The sequence below is a fragment of the Paroedura picta genome, chromosome 1 (assembly GCF_049243985.1).
Source record: "Paroedura picta isolate Pp20150507F chromosome 1, Ppicta_v3.0, whole genome shotgun sequence".
Taxonomy (NCBI): Eukaryota; Metazoa; Chordata; class Lepidosauria; order Squamata; family Gekkonidae; genus Paroedura; species Paroedura picta.
The window spans coordinates 118,167,794-118,186,265 of NC_135369.1; the positions used below are offsets into that span (position 1 = coordinate 118,167,794).

The following is an 18,472-nucleotide window of genomic DNA, read 5'->3' on the forward strand; positions in this document are numbered from 1 at the left end:
TCCTCTTGAAGTTCTCTGTTCATCCAAATAGGCTTCTTAGAGCTCCTGCAGTGTTTTCGTCTTTCTGGGATAGTCATTGATTGAGCATGCAATAGCTCTTGTTTGAGTAGCGCCCACCCTTCACATGCTCCCTTCCCTTCCAGCATTCTCGTCCATGGTATGACACTCATCATGTCTCTGAGTTTATTAAAGTTTGCCCTACGAAAATCCAACATCCGTGTCTGGCTACAAGCTTCTTTGGCTCCCCATCTCAAAAGGAATTCTATGAGGACATGGTCACTTCCCCCTAGGGTCCCCACCTCCTTCACCTCATCCACCAACTCTTGCCTGTTGGTCAGTATTAAGTCCAGTATGGCTGAACCTCTTGTGGGTTCATCTACCATTTGATAAATGAAATTGTCCTTCTCAGAAGTTGGTGTTTGTACCCCCTGGAAATCACAAAGCTTTATTGAGGTTGCAGTGCAGGATACAAAAGGCAAGGGGTGGTGGTGGCTGACTCGGTGTTCCTTTATGGTACTAGTTGAACTGTCTGATGAGTCTTCAGACTCACTAGAGTCTTCCTCAATAGTGCTGCTGCCACCCCCTTTTCCTGTCTTCAGGCCCTCTACCTCTGTAGCTGCGGGCTGTCTCGTCTCCAGGCTGCCTATCACCCATCTTGTCCCGCATCCTCAGTTCAGCTGGCATTGTCACCTCTGTCCCCTGGTAATTCTCCAGCTCTCTCCTGTTCCTTCTTTCCAATCTCTGTTCTCTCTATTATCTTCCACCCCTACTACTTTGTCCCCTCTCCCTTTTATCCTTCCCATTCTTTCTAGTCCTCCTCCCCAATCACCCTGGGCCAAGGTGATACTAACCCCCACTTTGGGCTTCCACAGCCTGTGCTCCCTGCCCTGCCTGTCTCTTCCTCCCCAATGCCTCCCATGACAGCCTAGCCCATTCCTGGACCTCTCCCAGGCCTCTGTGTTGTTTGGGCAGCTCCATGTCATCTGGCTGCTGCTGAAGGGGAGGTGAGTTCCAGGTGGCAAAGCATGCTATGAGCCACTCCAGATCAGTTACTTCTGGTGGAGCCGGGCAGGGGATTGTCAAGACCCTTGGGGAGGCCTGTGGAGTCTCACTGTGTCAGCTCCTGGTCATCTCTCTGCACCACCACTCATGGGGGCTGGAGCTGTGGTTGCAGCCAGGGCCTGGGGTCGCCTTGCTGTTCATTGGGGCTCCCTCATCTCTGCCACTGCTTCTCCCTGGGGGCAGCATGAGCAGGACTATGATATTTTGCGATTTCAATATGATACCTGTGTTGATACAGCCCAAGACTGCATTCACCTTCTTTACTGCTGCATCATGCTGTCTGCTTATATTTAGCTTACAGTCCACAAGTACCCCAAGATCTTGTTCACATACTTGGCTAACCAGAAATGTATCTCCCATCCAGTATGCTTCTCATTTTTATGACCCAGATGTAGAACTCTACTCCTTAATGAATTGCATTTTGTTCTCATTTGCCCACTTTTTCAGCTTGTGCAGAGCTCGTGGAATTCTCTATCTTCTGGGGTGTTCACTATTCCTCCCAATTTGGGGTCTCAAATTTAATGAGTAGTTCCTCCACCCCCTCATGCAGATTATTGATAAAAATGTTGAAAAGTACTGGACTCAGTATCTAGAAATTGTGTCTTGCTTATGTTGATATGGCTGGAAATAGTTTTACCATGTCTGGAAGGTTGTGATCTTCAGAATTAAATGTCTTTCAATATGTTGTTCGATGTTGCCATTGCTGACTCATGATTTGTGAAATGGTTATGAAGGTCTGTGGTGTTAATAGGTTTCTGCATTTGGCTAATTCAAGCTGGAATAATACCCCCAAAATACCTTATCAATAGGTTACTGATATTATTTTAGATGGTTATAGATTTTGAATTTTTGGCTGTCCAATATGGCCATGCCCAAAACATTCTGAAAATATTTGGGACTTTTGGGGATCTCCAGATAGCTGAACTTGAAGGGTGAACTCTGTGAGGTAGGTGAAGCTGAGAGAGCCTTGATATTACTGCTCAGTCAGAACAGCTTTATCAGTGCCATGGTGAGCCCAAGGTCATCCAGCTGGCTGCATGGGGAGGAGCGTGGAATCAAACCCAGCTCGCCAGATTAGAAGTCCTGACTCCTAACCACTACATCAAGCTGGTTTAAAGGGGTTGCAGTCCTTCTAAGCACCTTCTGGGTGAATTTGTGGCTTGGAGAAGGCCTGAGGGAGTGTCTGTGCACATAAAAGTTCATACCTTGAATAAAACTTTGTTGGTCTTAAAGGTGCCACTGTATTCACATTTTTTTCTGCTACTTCAGACCAGTATGGCTACCCACCTGAATCCATCTTTAAAAGCCTTTGGAGTTCACTCATGCTATGGCTTGCAAAAGGCATTTGAATTTTAAAGTGACCACATACCTTTTAAATTCTCCCCCCCCCACCCTTCCATTGAAAGCAATGGAGGATGGGGGCCCCTTATTTGGGGACCCATAGAATTTGATACCCTGATCCAATCTTTTTCAGGCTTGAGAGTTTTTTTGAGGAAAGGCACCAGTAGCTTTGTTTCAAATTTGATTCCTCTACCTTGAAAAATACCTCCCCCTGAACCTCATATACCCCTACTAGATTATGCATTTTACCCTATAGGGGCCGTTGACTGTAATGGTCCCTGCAGGGTATAATGGAGCCAAACAAATATGACATTCTTAAATATTTACTGAATCCAAATACCATACCAATATTGAGGTACAGGAAAATACCTGAACCTGATAATGCTGGGGAGGGAGGTCACACACCACTACGTGTTACCCCAACATAATACAGGGTTTTTGACTCCTGCAACATCGACTGCACAGTTAGACAAGCAAATAATACTCTGTTTTTGAAAGTTACAGTTTCAATAAGGTGGGTATGTATGTGTGCATGTATGTGTGCATACACACACAAGCACAAATATATCACAAAGATACTCACTGACATAATATGTAAAGTTCCTGTTGTAAATTCTCTTTATTCTGTGTGAAACATAAATTTCTAAAAAAGCTGACAAAACTGTAGTATGTTAGTTAAAAATAGTAGCAGTAACAGCGGTAGAGATAAAAGAAACCTAGATAGAACTGTCTGTTGTTGTCATGTCTCGATTACGCTATTTTAACTTGAAAGGCCTGTGGAATAAGGATTGAATAACTGTTGGCCTAAAGTTAGTAGGATAGCTATGAGCTTGTGGCTCTGACCTAGGTGGGCCATGCTAGCCTGCTCTCATGAGACTTTGGAAGCTAAGTGGGCTAGTTTTTGGCCCTGGCTAGTTTTTGGATGGGAGTCCTCCAAGAAATATCAGGGTCATGAAAGGAAGGCAGGCAGTGGCGAACCATATCAAATGTGTCTTGCCTTGGAAACCCCATGGGATCACTTTAAATCTATTGTGACTTGAGGGCACTTTCCACCACCAGCATGAGCTTCTGGGCTTAAATAAAGCTCCAATAAAGCTTTGAGCAAACTTCGAATGGATTAAGATCAACTTTGGAAAATTGGATATGCTTTTATTAAAGGTTTGTGGCTAATGTGTTGCAACAGAATAAACTCTGAAAGCAAAAATAGGTCTGAATACCTGTAGAAGTCCCCCCCTCCTCTTATTCCCTCTTATTACTTTGCCCCCTTCCCTAAAAAAGTCACAGAAATGCTTGCTTTCTTCAAATAAACTATATCTCTTTTTTTCCTGTAATTATTTCCACACTTTTTAGTAAGCCAACATTTTCTCTATATTTTTGTTTCTAGAGCGGCAGGGTTTTGTTTAGTGTCCCTTCCCCCTTCTGTCCTGTTTGTAGAATCTATGTTTTACAAATGTACAATCTGTCTGTTCTTTGGTACACATACAAATATAAGCAGTTTGTATATTGTCCTAGGGACGATGCTGTCGTTCACCTTCATCCATACCATCAGGGTGTAGCCACTCCAGTGCAGGCTTTGATCCTCTACATCTCTGGTTGGAGTTCTCCACACTGCGACACACTAGCAAATCAGTGTTATTAATTTGTCTGCTAAAAGTGATGTTTTCCTGATGCTTTGTTGGCTTGTGGGGTCTCTGTATAGGTTCACGTTTTGTATAGGTTCAAGTTACCATAGTGGGATACAAGTAAACAAAAACAATTCACATAAGCTTCACAAGGATGAACATGAGAACAAGAACCAGGAAAATAAGCAGGAAATTGAGTAATAAGTTTAGTCCTCTGTTGGTAGCAAGATCCATTCTGGGTTAGGTCTTGTGCTTTCCTTGTATTTGGAACAGAAGTTTTGATTGCAGTTCCAGGTTGGTTCAGTTTCAGTGATTATGGGCTTAGGTATAATATATGTCGCATCATCCGTTCCTGGCTCTATCTGTGCTTTTATTTTCTGCCACCTAAGACAAAATGGGTGGTAATAAGTAAAGAAGTCAGTTCTTCCCTCCCACTACCAGAAAACCTGTTCTGAAAGCAGATACAGATTGGCCAGATGGTAACTTAACATGCACATATAGCCACTTAAGTCAGTTGTAGGTATTCTCATACAAAGTAGCAAGTCCACCAAACAACTGTGATTGGGTGGTCAACTTAATGTACTAATTTATTTTTGCACTTGTGATCCTGTTGCATGACAAAACAACGCTGCCTCAGGATCAGCTGGATATCTGTATTTGTTGTCATTTTTCAATGTTACTATTCACTAACAGAATTTATTTGGGAAGTTAATATAACTGGCAAGTTACTGAGTGAATCCATATCTGAGTCATAGAATCATAGAGTTGGAAGGGACCTCATGGGTCATCTAGTCCAACCCCCCGCACAATGCAGGACACTCACATCCCTATTGCTCATCCACTGTAACCTGCCATCCCCTTGAGCCTTCACAGAATCAGCCTCTTCCTTAGATGGCTATCTAGCCCCTGGGAACAAGATGTGTTGTGTACCTGGAGCACATTATATTATGCAGAAATCTGTAAGAGATTAGTTGAATGTTTAGAGCAGCCCCACCCAACATGGTGTCTGGGATGTCATGGTGCTCAACAACACCCTTCTTGGGTGGGTTTATAAAAACACCGTGTTTTTATAAAGTGGGTGAGGCCAGGTGGGGGTTTTGACCGTGGCTTCTGATGGACCATTGGAGATTTGATTGGCTGTGCTGATTTTTAGAAAACATTCATTTGACAGTGACTGCCACCACAGCACAAAAATCTTCCCTGCATGACTAAAGCTAAGCTGTAGCTGGCTCCACCTGCAGAAGCCATTTGGTGACTGCACCCACCACCCTGTGTCAGAATTCCAAAGTTCCCTGATATAAAGGATTTCCACAGATCTTTCCACAGATCAGGTACTCCAATTTCACCCTTTCCTAGGGAGCTGGCCTTGAAAGAATGTTGGTGCTATCTTCACTGTTTTACCAGATGCATTTTTCATGGTGGTAGAGTAGAAGTCCCTCATAGGTTGTTCACAAAACTAGGTTCCAATAAATTTAGCTCTATATGCTTCTGATCACTTTGACCAACTTTCCATCATCAGTCTTAAATGTTTGGGGATCCTTTCCTACACCGTGTGATCCTGCCAATATTACCTTTTAACATCTTGTTAATTTGAGTAGAAAAGCATATGCTTTATTTTCTCATAGTGAAATCATTGAGGACTTTTAAAAAAGAAATCCTGAATTTTGCATGTAGCATATTTATGAATTATGCAGAGTCCTGCTGAAGCTATGTAAAACAGAAAGTAATATATAAAGGACTTTTTAAAATTTCCAAATGAGCCTTAAAATGTATTTTTTGCAAACTGGTACACTTGTACTGTCCTCTAGTTCAAAAAATTACACTGTGCATTGCAGGGTTCACACTATGCCAGCAACTGACCTGTGTTGAATCTCTGTTTATTGTAACTGACCTTCTACTTCATTGAATACTCTTAATCATTTCCTTATATATGAAGTGAACTAAATGCAATTTGTATACATTATTGCAATAAGCAAGTCCACATTTTAAGATATTAATGATGACTAGAAACTAATGTACTCTGGGTAAAATCTGCCTGAACATAGCTGCCAATGAGTCTCTCAGCAAGTAAGTTCCTCTTTTCTGTTGTGATTCTGATTGTGTTCCAGTTGGCAGCTGTTCCTGGAACCTCAGAAGCAGGAAGGTGGGGTTGCTGGCATGCTGTTATAATTCTTGTTGCAACCTAGAACTTTATGGTAAGAACAGGAGGGTGTTAAGAAGGGGCAGACTATTGTTGGCTACAGGCCTGTGTTAGAGATGAAATGCACTTATGTCCCTAAACCCTAAAAAGCCTCCTCTGCTGATTCTGTAGTTGACTATCCATCAGATGTCTGGCATAAGATACTTGATGCTGGTATTTATCTGATGGCTGGCATAAGTTGATACCCATCCAGGTAGTTGTCTAATATTTTAAAAAGTGTTTGATCACTGACAGAGGGATAAATAATTATTCCCCAAAGTGAATGATGGTCTAATAAACTGCCTAGTTAATCTAAACATTAATTCAATTTCATCAATATCAAGCAGTTTCAAGCTTTCCAAAACTTTCATTGTAGCATCAGCAATGAAAGGAAGAAGCACTTTGACGGTAGACAAGGACTAGACAATAGTACTGACCAAGAACTTGGAGCCAAATATTGTGGCATATGCTTTCTTTTATCAGATTTATTGTTTCCAATTATATTAATTCCGTTCTATTCAAATAGCTGGCATAATTGCTTTCCCAGTAATTCCCAGACAGTCTGCCCTTTTCTTCAGTTTTCATTACAGAGTAATTGCAAAAATTGTGTTTGGAGTTCTGTCTTTCTTTTTTATATTGCTGTGTGCTTTTGAGTCAATGGAATGCCGCTAAACGTTACCATTCAAAACAGAATGCTTGTGGGATTAAAACTAAAAATAAATAAATAATGATGATGATAATAATAATAATAACAACAACAACAACAATTATTTTAACTGGCTACTATGTTTGTTGTGTTACCAGTGTAGTTTGGTGCAGCACTTACTTGAACAGAGTGGTAAGATCTAAATTCCCTGTATTTTATGATAGGTAAGATAGTTGATGGTATAACATAGACATTTGCCAAACTCATTGAGTTTATGCATAAAAATGTAATGCACTAGTTACAGCCAAAATAAACAGCAAGAAACCAAAAATCTGCTTATCAGTTACCCTTCATTTTTATTTTAGCAATAAATATTGGAATCATAGAATCATAGAGTTGGAAGGGGCCATACAGGCCATCTAGTCCAACCCCCTGCTCAACACAGGATCAGCCCAAAGCATCCTAAAGCATCCAAGAAAAGTGGATGTATGTTATTGTTGGAGTAAACTTGGAGTATGTTATTGTTTCTCAGCATGGGAAAATGAATCAGTATATAACATTATGGTATGAGAAATACATTCGCAATTGTGTGGAAATGCTACCTGTATACCTAGTAAGGTTATTGTATTCCATTTTGTCCCAGTGGGATAATTCAAAGAAGTGTTAAAGAGGCTTAATTTATGATACAGATTTTATCCAAGGAGAGTATTGTATGTGAAATTTGTACATAGCAGACTTGAGGAAGAAATTCACACATTAAGTAGAAAAAGTGACATTTCTGTAACTGATGTATGGAAAATACAGTGGACTAGAGTACCAGTTCTGTCAATCTCTGGAGCATATGTATTAATAACGCTGGCTGAGTTAATACAGGCCATTGCCTAGATGTTAATCCTGGATAAAGTTGGCACAGTAATTTGTAACAGAGGAATTAAGAAACAAGACAATGGTGCATAGAATCCCATGGCTTAATCATGATTGGGAGTATTATGTGTGCACCAGTCTGTATATGAAACTCTACTACTGCATTAAATATATAATATATACCAGGGGTAGTCAGACTGTAGCCCTCCAGATGTCCATGGACTACAATTCCCATGAGCCCCTGTCAGCAAATGCTGGCAGGGAATCATGGGAATTGTAGTCCATGGACATCTGGAGGGCCACGATTTGACTACCCTTGATACACATGCTATCCACTATGTTCTGAATTTCAGTGTACTGAAGTTAGGAATTTTAAAAATTGAGTTCTTCTAACTTCAGGTGTATGAGAAGAAATACATTACAAAAGTCCAAAATACTTAAGTTCAAACATTTCTCTACCTCCTGTGAGTAATTCTTTGTAGCTGGTACTCAACGCTGCCAAAATGTAAAGCATCGGCTTGGATCAAAGGAGGTTATTTTGGACAGGGAACAGGATGCCAAGGTAAGGAAGTCACACACTGTGGGTAGAAATCATTAGGTCCATGGAGTTGCTTTATTGGATCCAAGTCCTTGATTGCCCTCCTTTTCTCTCCTTTGATATTTGAGAATACTGATGATGTTGCCTGCGGGTTTTTTTTTCAGCATTAAATATTCAACTTGGAAGAAGACTTGGGGTTTATACCCTGCTTTTCACTGCCCTAAAGAGTCCCAAAGCGGCTTACAATCGCCTTCCCTTCCTCTTCCCACAACAGACACTCTGTGAGGTAGGTGGGGCTGAGAGAGCTCTGACAAGACTCCTCTGTGAGATTAACTCACTCTGTGAGATTAACGGGACTGTGCCTAGTCCAAAGTCACCCAGCTAGTTGTATGTGGAAGAGTGGGGAATCAAACCCGGCTCTCCAGATTAGAAGCCGCCGCTCTTAGCCACTACACCAAGCTACTTTGTTATATGCTAGCTAGGTTGTTACCTTCCATCTGCTATCTACCACCATCCTTCAAAACAAAAAGCAGTTTCTAGGGTTTGCAGATATATTTGTTTCTACTATCAGGCTTTTCAGACAGATCAACTAGCTAGACTTATAATTTATATATCAGGCAGATGAAATTGGGTATCACTTTATCAGTTCACTTTCACCTGTATTTGCCAAAGTTAGCTTTCTACCTGTTGAAAATCTCTGTGTTTTCCAAGTGAGTAATGAAGGATAATTCTCTTGCTGTTTTAGCTACTTTGATAGGAATTAGCCCACATCCCACATGATCATCGTGAACATATTCCATGATAATTTATTTAGCTAAGTAATTCTTACAGTACTTACTGACAAAACTGTTAAATAATGAGTAAGTGTTGAATTTGTGCAGTTAGTGGCAACACAGAAAGACTGAGACAGAAATTTGGGGAAGTTTTGCCCGTTATCTGCCTTTCCTTTAAATAGGAATAAAGTATTCATTTTACACACTCACCAGATTTACATGTGATATTTAAAAAATAGTTTTACATCATGCTCAAAGTTTTAGTCCAAAAGATGGTGAAACTAGGCTATGAGTTATCAGTATCAATAGCCAAGATTTTGAAGTAGACTTTGTATTCTAAAGTATGTAGTTCGCTAAGCAGATCCTGTTGGCATTTTTACCATTAAAATATATAAGTGAATGATTGAATGGTTGGTAGTGATATGTGAAGCATTTAGGGCCAAGGATACAAGAAACAACATTTTATAGATCTCTGTACTAAAACATCAATTCATTCTCACATTTAACCAAAGCCACTACTGTGAAACGTTCACAGAAGACTTCAGGTTTTGTTTTGTTTTTTAAGCAGGGTAAATATGTAGCTCATGCATAGGCCTGTGGCAGAAGGCTTGAAATCACAGTTCAGTACAGGTGCATTTAACATTGTAAAGATTGCTAATAGTGAGTAGTGCAGCTGGTGAGAAATCACTTAGTCCAAATGCTGGACATTCTTGCAAGTTTTCCTTGTGCTGGAAGTTTTTTGATTCCTTTCCTCCTCTGGACGTGCCTTTCTCATCATATAGCGTTGTGAAGATCAATCAAAGAAGCTGGACTTCAGAGAAGCATCACAATGATGCAGATAAGCAAGAGGCATATTAAGATAAGACAGAAATTTACAAAAAGCTCCTGAAGCCTTTGGCGTGTTTGTGGATTCACCTCAATAGTGGAGGCTCTCCTCATGGCGGAGCGGGTTATGTACTGGACCTTCTCCATGGCAACAGGAAAGCAGAAATCTAAGGAAGTGTGCAGATTTTTAAGAAGCAAAGTATAAAGTGCTTAGTGTCTTCTCTTTTGTGTTTTTAAGAACCTTTGTGGAGCTAGGAAAAGCAGGAAAGTGTAGTGTTAGAAATACAGAAAACAGTGCTTTGACAAAGGCAGATTATTTTCAAGTGGATAGATGCATTTTGAGATGTTTTATCAGTGGAAACAAAACTTAACAAAAGAAACAAGACCTGTATTAACATAAATACATGCATACACACACAGTCTCTTATTCTCAACACTGCTGCACACAATATGGAAAAAGAGTTTATGATAGTTTTCACAATGATGATTCATGGTGGATTTGCTATGTTTGATGGAGAGATGCATGTATTTCAGTTCCTGTTTGCAAGAGGATGTGGGGAGCCATGGTGATCATGCTCCAGATGCTTCTGGATTGCATCAGAGATTTGAGAGACATTGGACATTTTGTTGTGACATATCAAGCTGAATTTAGTGGAGCTCTACTAGGGCCTCATTAAGCATCCTTTTTATTGCTTCACAATACATGGCCGTGGACTTTGTTCAGCTTGGGTCACAATTTGTGCAGACATGTTTTATATAAAAACATTGCACAATCCTAGGAGGTATGTTTATATTTTCTTTTAAAGTAATAAAAGCTTTCTTGATTCTGTGTGGACACAGTTCAAAAGATAATTAGACATTAAAATAATTGCTTGATACAGTTCTTTTTTGTGGGTTTATATTTGTCAAGGAGAGGTTGTGTAAAAAGAAGGCAAGTATAAGAATTCTCAAGGGACTGGGTAAAAAGTAAAAAAAAAATTGTAACATAATGTGGACCAAATTATGCTTCTGAGTTTATCATCCTCTTCTAGGTTGTCGACAGTGAATTAAGTACTAGCAGTTTTGTATAAACAGGATTTTGTTAACTAGATCTTGACACTTCACATACATGCCTCATAACTGGTTGATAGCCTTCCCCACAGTCTTGATAAAACTTGGCAGTGTGTTTGTTGGAGAAATAGCAATTTGGCAAGCAAAGCAATTACTTTTTCTGTAGTTGGAAACTTCCTTATTTGAAAGAATAGATCTCAATGATTTAGGAAGAATTGTTGCACATGGCAACAAAATGTTAATTTTCATTAATAGTTTTGCTTGTAACTGTTACCCAGACAGTAGGAAAATAGTTTGTGAAAGCACATTAGAGCACCTCTTTCTTTACTTGGATTTATAGACTGCCACTCTCCGCCCAGCCGGCTCATGGCAGTTTACATAAAAATATAAAATACATATAAAACCCCCAATACAATAGATAGTGGCACAATCAACAGTCTCCCCTGCAGAATCTCAACTCAGCTGCTCACAGTCGTTGTTACTCCAGCAGATGACCATAGTGATGTTAAAAACCTTGGTGGTGAGGGGGGAGCCCAGATTACAAAAAGTGAGGGAGGGGCACAAAGGTCTTATAACCCTGGTCTCAGCTCCAGCCTCAACCAAATGTCTGGTGGAACAGCTCCATTTTACAGGCCCAGAGAGTCCTGTCAGGGCACTCAGCTCTTCTGGGAGTTCATTCCACCAGCCCAGGGCATTTTCTGGTTGAGGCCAGGTGAATTTCCCAGGTGCCCAGGACAACCATCAAATTCATACCTGCAGAGTGGAGAGCCCTGGGGGGGGGGGGATTTGAAATGCATAGAAGTAATTTTCTTGTGCTAGAGAAACTGAATTGTTAAGGAAACACTTGTATCTCTGATATCTGACTTTTTCCATTTTGTTGGGAATTGCTTAAAGTTAAATTCCTTGATTCAAATCACAATTCAGTCTATAATTACATTAATAGCAACTTGTCCCTGTACGTAAATGCTATATTGAAAGAGTCACAGCTGGTTATATGTCTTATTGAACGTCTGATAGATATACTAATTAAACTAAAATAGAGCTATCCATCTTCTTCACTTGATATCTTCGTGATGCATGTAATTCAAGTAACAATAGATATTAAAATGCTCATAAACAGCATACTTTTGTTTTTTAGGAACCTCTTCTTGTTCTCTCTGGTGGGGAGACATGCAACTCAGGTTCAAAACACAAATAAGGTCTTGAAACATCAGGCTTTCCAAATGTGGGTTGACTTACAATGTAGTCATGTTGGACTGCTCACAAGGTTAGAGTGTATATTCACAGTGATGTTTAATCTTCAAAGTATCCCTGTGAGGTAGGGTGGGCCAAGTATATGAGACTGGCTCAAGGTCAGCCAAACATTTTGAGGCAAAGCAGGGACTTTAATATAGGTCCCTGGGAGCTTAGAAAATCTTAAGGAAGATTTGGGGGAGGGGGAGGTTATTCTTCATATTGTCCTTCCACTTTCAGGTATTACTGTGCCTCAACTCTGAATATGGCCTGAATGAAGATATATGTGTATCTAAATAGTGCTATTAGGACCAAGAATGAGAAGTATTTTTATCCTATTGATCTCATATCTTTATGGATAGCAATTTAACTGATTCAGATAATCTTTCCACAATAGCATTTAGATTTCATTTAAAAATTTTAAAACCAAGACAGTGGCTGCTGTTCTGTTACACCACTAGAGGTCATCAGTCTATTGAACCTGAAATTTCATACAAGAGGACCTGCTTATAAATGATGTACCTATAGACTGTGGGACATAGGCCTATTTTGCTGGTATATGTTTACGTTATGATATAAAATAATCTTCAATAATCTTCTGAAATTTACTCGGTGCACCTTTTTTGTGAAAATATGACTTTGCTCTAAGAAAATGGTTAATTCTTTATTGATGCAATCATAGCACTCTAATTCCTTTAACATTAATTCCAATATTTAAATAGAGACATAAAGGAAAATCTACATGTCTGTGGGTAATTGTGTCATCATCTTGAATGAAAGAAACAATTTGTCTAACTTGTTTTCGACAGTTATGTCTTCTTTCTGGTTTTGGCATTGTATTTATATTTACAGTTATGATAGTTTTGAATTATGATCAAGTGCTTCAGGAGCTGAGAAGACTGCATATTATTTTGTACATGATGAGATGTATTTGGATCCTGGGTGAAATTTAGAAGAATGACTAGAATCCTGTACAAGATTAAGGTACTTAATACATGTGTCTTCGATGGGATTTAAACATCCTGAATATGCCGGATTGTAGCCAATGGCCAGGATCCAAAGAATCATGAGACTAGTTCAGTATGCCTAGCAATGTTTGGGCTTATGTTTCTTCAACAGCACCTCACACACATTGTCACCATGCCACATGCTTTTGAAAGTGTGAGGGCATTCATAAAGAAAATTTACAAAGATCGAAACCAGGCATACATAATTGTTAACTGATTACACATACTGAATATGAATTGGTGAGTAAACTTTTTCAACATGAAGTTAGTATAATTTGTGCACTTAATTTTAAATTTAACAAGAATACCTCCTGTTGCCAGAATCCTTTCCCCTCTTCTACCAAGAGACAGAAAGTGCAGCATATTGGTTACAAGTAGTAAATCAGATTAATTTAATCCTTTTAAAGTTAAAATTCCTTTGATGGGAGAATGCTTACGATTTCTCTTGAGTGAGATATATTTAAAGAAAAAATAAGAGTCGGGTAAAATTCTTAATAAAAATAGAAACATGGAGGAAAATGGGGAGGAGAAACTGGCTTTTTATTTTATACATAATATTGTTTAATTGTTCTACTCCAAAGCTTAATAAAGTTTTAGTTTTGTTTGTTCTACCATGGTATTTTCTACCTTCCTCATAATACTTGATTAGACCATTTCTTTAACTAGTCTAAACAGAAAGAAATACTGTGTTTTAAAAAGTATAACAGAAGATATTGGAATTCTGTTTTAAATTATCTTTACTCAACAAAAGTTGTAGACTTAAAAATAGGGTAGTTTAGAATATCACAACTTCAAGTATATCTATATTTTAAAAAAGCAGATTCCCTTACCTCAGCTCCCCTTGATTACTGAATTATATGCTGATTTGCTGTGGAAAACTGTAAGGCGTCTCCGTCACCGGTTTGTGGGAACAAGTGAAGTTGTTGCAGGGAAAAAATAACAAAAGTTTCATAGGCAGGGCTCATGATGTCATTCAGGAATGTGGCTTTAGTGATTGGTTATAGCAAGGCCTTTATAAGAACATGGACGTTGCACAGCTGACCTCATTAGAACAGCAATGTTTAGTTCTTGAACTGTCATGAAAGGAAGAGAGTGAAAAGGAGCCCTTGCGTCTGCAAAGCAAAGAACCTCAACAGGCTTATGACAGTGAATTTGGAAGATATGCTATTTTCTGTTATTGTCAGTGAAAATAGTTCTTATTGGTCTGACCGGTGCCAATATGCACCTCCTTTTTTAGTAGCGAATTGTTCTGTAAAACTATAGATAGAAATGAAAAACTGAAACACATTAATTTGTTTTCTACATGCCAGTTTCCTGTAGTGACAAGGGTCACAATCCCCCCCAGCTCTCTACATCAAGTGAGGCTTTTTGCTACTATTTCTCAGAACATGAATGATATGTCAGTACACACCAATGTGCCCCATCTCCTGCTGCTCTTGAAAGTCAGTTTAGAAACGCTTTTGAAGTGGCATGGGCATTTGATGTTCAAAGGTGAAAACTGAAAATCTTACTGTGCAATGTGTCTACAGTAACTTTTTGGATTCTGATTGTTAAGTCATACAGTGCCCAATAAAGAAATGCTAGGTATCATTAATTTCTTACTTCTGGTTTAGAAGAATTTGAAAGAGCTTTGTGAAGTCTTTTTAGTGCTTTATTATTATATCTTTATGACATACTTTAAAGTATTTTGTAAATCTCTTTGCAAGCTACTGATGGAACGTGGGATATAAACGTTAGATTGGATTAGTAATCTACTGGCAGATGAAAAACAGTGAGTCACCTCTTAAAATAGGGGATTACTTTAATTTACAGGATAAGTGTGGAGTGATATCTGTGCTGGATGATTATTTTTAGGACTGATTTTAAGTGGCAGTTTTGTGTACAGTTTTTGGTAGAGAGTTTTGCTCTTTGTCATGAATGAGGTTATGATTCTCTGAGGCAAGAATCTTTGTCTGTTGCAGATGAGGTACTATACTGGCTACACAGTGATATCACTGTCCTGGGCAGAAAACCCAGGACAGTGATATTGAGTTTAAATTGACACATTTAAAAAATAACAGTGAAATTAGTATTGTTAATGAGATGAAATTTATGTTTATATAGAGTTTAGAAAAATATGTGTTATAACAACCATTCTTCTAAAGGTATGTTATTTCTAAAAATGTATTTTAAAAGCCTTTTCCTTATGGAACAGATTGCTGTAAGCCCCTGCCCATACCTTAAAACATTCACTTTTATGGTTGTTTGAAATTAATAACTTCACATCATATCAGTAATAGTGGTAGGATATAGGTTTTGCATTAAAGCAGTGGATACTGCACTCTTGAATATAAGTTTCTGTCAGTAAAAGGCAGAGGGAGGAGGTAGGGCCCTTTCCAGAGCTGTTTTGGCCTCTGTGGGAGGACTTATCAGGGCCAGGGCCAGGGCCAGGACCAGCAACAACCACCAAGCCAGTTGCTGATATGTGACCTGCATGATTTACCCAGGCCAAGCTGCTTGCTATTGTTCAACAGCAGCAACTGCATGAAAGCCAGTGTAGTGTAGTTGTTAGAGTTTCAGATGAGGGTCTGAGAGACCCAGGTTTAAATCCCTATTCTGCTGTGGACGTTCATTGGGTGACTTTGGGCCAGTACCTTCTGTCAGACTAATTTACCTCACAAGATTGTTGTAAAATGGAAGAGAGGAGAATAACATAAGCTGCTTTGGGGCAAGGTATAAATAAATAGATGAATTAAGAGGTCGATTGGTTTGTGAGTGTGAAGAAGAGAAGGAAACCAGGAAAGTTGAGAATATGTGGGCTTCTGGGAGGAGAGAACTAGTGTAGGGAGGGGAATACAGGGAACGTAAGGTGCTTCCCAAAAGTCCTTACAGGTTCTCCTTGGAACAACTGTAGAAGCATAACTGGAAAAAATAACTGCTGCAGAAGGGAAGGAAGGACACATGAAGATTAAGCAGATAAAGGTAGGATTGGGTGGTCAATGGGAAGAATAGAAGGAAAAAATTATAAACTGTGGGTACTGCCAGGGAAGGGAACGAGGAATTAGTGGGGGAGAATTAAATGAGATGCCTTCTTCATGTCCTTGTGGGTCCTCTGCTTGCTATATATAATTCCAGATCAAAAAATTAGAACAGAAAAGATGAGTGAATGAAGGGGTAGAGGCTGCTTGAGGGAGAAACAGAAAACCTGGGTAGATGTGAGTGAGAGAAGAAAAGGCTGGAGGTGTTGACAGCAGGAGGCAATGAGGAAAGAAATTATTAGCAAGGGAGTGAGGAAATGAGAGTCTCTCCTCCCCACTTGTACTAATTAGTTGCCAGTTCAGTATCTCATATGACTGGACAGTTAATGCACCCTTTTTCTCTTCTATTTTTCTTTTTCATCTTAAAAGCTGGTATCTGCAAAGTGTGAAGTTGGCAGTCAAAGATTTGACTAGTTCAAATTCATACTGGAATTTTTGTAGACTTCCCCATGTCTACTTGGCACCACTTTTTGAAATAATGGGAGAATCATAAAATCATACAGTTGGAAGGGGCCATGCAGGCCATCTAGACCAACCCCCTGCTCAGTGCAGCATTATCTTAAAAGCAACACGGCAGATGTCTCTTCTGTATAAAGTTCAGTGCTCTCTTAGGATTTGGACATGTTAAAATCAGGTACATTGATTTTCCGGCCTGCAGTGTTTCCCCCAGGGAGGGAGAGGGGACCAGGGAGGGAGAGGGAGGCGTGCTAGCGTGCTCGCCTCCCCCCCTGCAGCATGGTGGTTGGGGAGCACCGCCCTAGTCTATATCATTTTGTTTAGACTCTTAGACAACCTTAGTTTTTTGTGTACTTGGCAGCCTCCCCTACCCATTGCCTTCCTTTCATTCATTTCCTCCTCTTTCTATTAGTGGCTCTTTTCCTCAATGTATTTGATTTGTCTTTTTCTCAGGTTTCTATTTCTTGTGTTCCCTTGGATTCCTGAATAACTGCCTATTCTTTCCCCTCTCTTAGGTGGCCTATTGTCCTTTATCCATATCCCTTAGTTTTATTACTTCCTGGTATCTATTAATCTGATTTCTAGTCCTACATTTCCATGTCTGGTCCTTCTGTTCACCACCCTTGTTTGGTTGTCTTGGACTGTATCTTCCCTAGACCTTGGGCAAGTTTAATCCCCCCAGGAGGAGGAGGAGAAGGAGGGGGGTTGGTTCTTATATGCCGCTTTTCCCTACCTGAAGGAGGCTCAAAGCGGCTTATGGCTTACAGTCGCCTTCCCATCCCTCTCCCCACAACAGATACTCTGTGAGGTGGGTGAGGCTGAGAGAGCCCTGATATCACTGCCTGGTCAGAACAATTTTATCAGTGCCATGGTGAGCCCAAGGTCACCCAGCTGGCTGCATGTGGGGGAGTGCAGAATCGAACCTGGCATGCCAGATTAGAAGTCCGCACTCCTAACGACTACACTAAACTGGCTCTCTTTTTCCTCATAGAAAATGATTTACAAAACATTTTTGGTTTGCTTTATATTTGTACATATTGCATAGTGTTATAACTGCTCAGCTAATCTTTTCTTAGAACGTTCCTCATTTTATAGGAAATAATTTTTATGTTTTATCCCAATAAATGATGTTAAAACAGATTTCAATTAAATCTGAACCACAGCAGTCCAATGGCTAAATTTTATGGTCAAAGGGGGCAAGGTGATAGTTATTTGTGAAGTTAATTTAAAAAAAAATCTTTGAAGCATCTTCAGTTAAACTAGTATGTATTATTTAATTCCTAGGGGAGTACGAAAACCTGGAAATCATGGAGTGATTTGGAATATTGGCACAAAACAGCAGTATGTGTATTTAAACTTTGGGTCAACTTCCATTTTCTTCAGGGGACAAAAATATGCAGTTGCTGCTACTTGACCTTAAATGGAAATGATCTGGGCTTTCTCCAGAGGGATTAATAATCTGCCAGGGAGCATGTTTCTCTTTATTTATTTAGAGATCTAGTACAAATGGCTTGGGGATCACATCTAAGGAGAGAGGCATCTTGTGCCTTGGTATTGTAGCATATTTGTTTTTTACAAAACTGTATCTGTACTGTACAGATAAATCTGAACTTCTGCATACTGATTTTTAAAACTCAGCTTTTTATAGGTATTTTCCTTTATGAAGTGCATAACAGACTCATCTTATGAGCTGCTAACCTCAAAATGCATGTTTGAGGCAGGATTGAAGGAGTGTTGAGCAACCATAATTTCATTACTTGTGGCAGTGCACTGACATAATCTGCTGATTCAAGATGTTTGTGGTGTTTATGACTACATATCTAGGAACTGCCATTCTTTTGGTGCAGACCTAGTGCACT

At 39.6% G+C, this 18,472-nt stretch overlaps 2 protein-coding genes across 7 annotated transcripts in view; one reads left to right on the forward strand and one right to left on the reverse strand.

Annotated features, from left to right (window-relative positions):
* The window catches only part of CEP85L (centrosomal protein 85L), a 162,326-nt gene that overhangs the window by 84,500 nt on the left and 59,354 nt on the right, over positions 1-18,472 (forward strand). The window lies entirely within an intron of this gene.
* Positions 2,999-14,889, reverse strand: PLN (phospholamban). 5 transcript variants are annotated; one of them, XR_013224961.1, is made up of 3 exons: positions 13,971-14,185; positions 13,449-13,477; positions 2,999-4,409 (listed from the first exon to the last, which is right to left on the reverse strand). XR_013224961.1 is itself a non-coding variant. In XM_077301047.1 (3 exons), exon 3 carries the CDS (start codon positions 9,995-9,997, stop codon positions 9,839-9,841), a length of 159 nt encoding a protein of 52 aa, XP_077157162.1. In that variant the 5' UTR covers positions 9,998-10,017; positions 13,449-13,477; positions 13,971-14,279; the 3' UTR covers positions 7,182-9,838. The 5 variants fall into 5 exon arrangements, 3 of the variants coding, with proteins under 3 accessions (XP_077157162.1, XP_077157153.1, XP_077157144.1); XM_077301047.1 differs by lacking the exon at positions 2,999-4,409 and adding an exon at positions 7,182-10,017 and having other exon boundaries at positions 13,971-14,279; XM_077301038.1 differs by lacking the exon at positions 2,999-4,409 and adding an exon at positions 7,182-10,101 and having other exon boundaries at positions 13,971-14,256.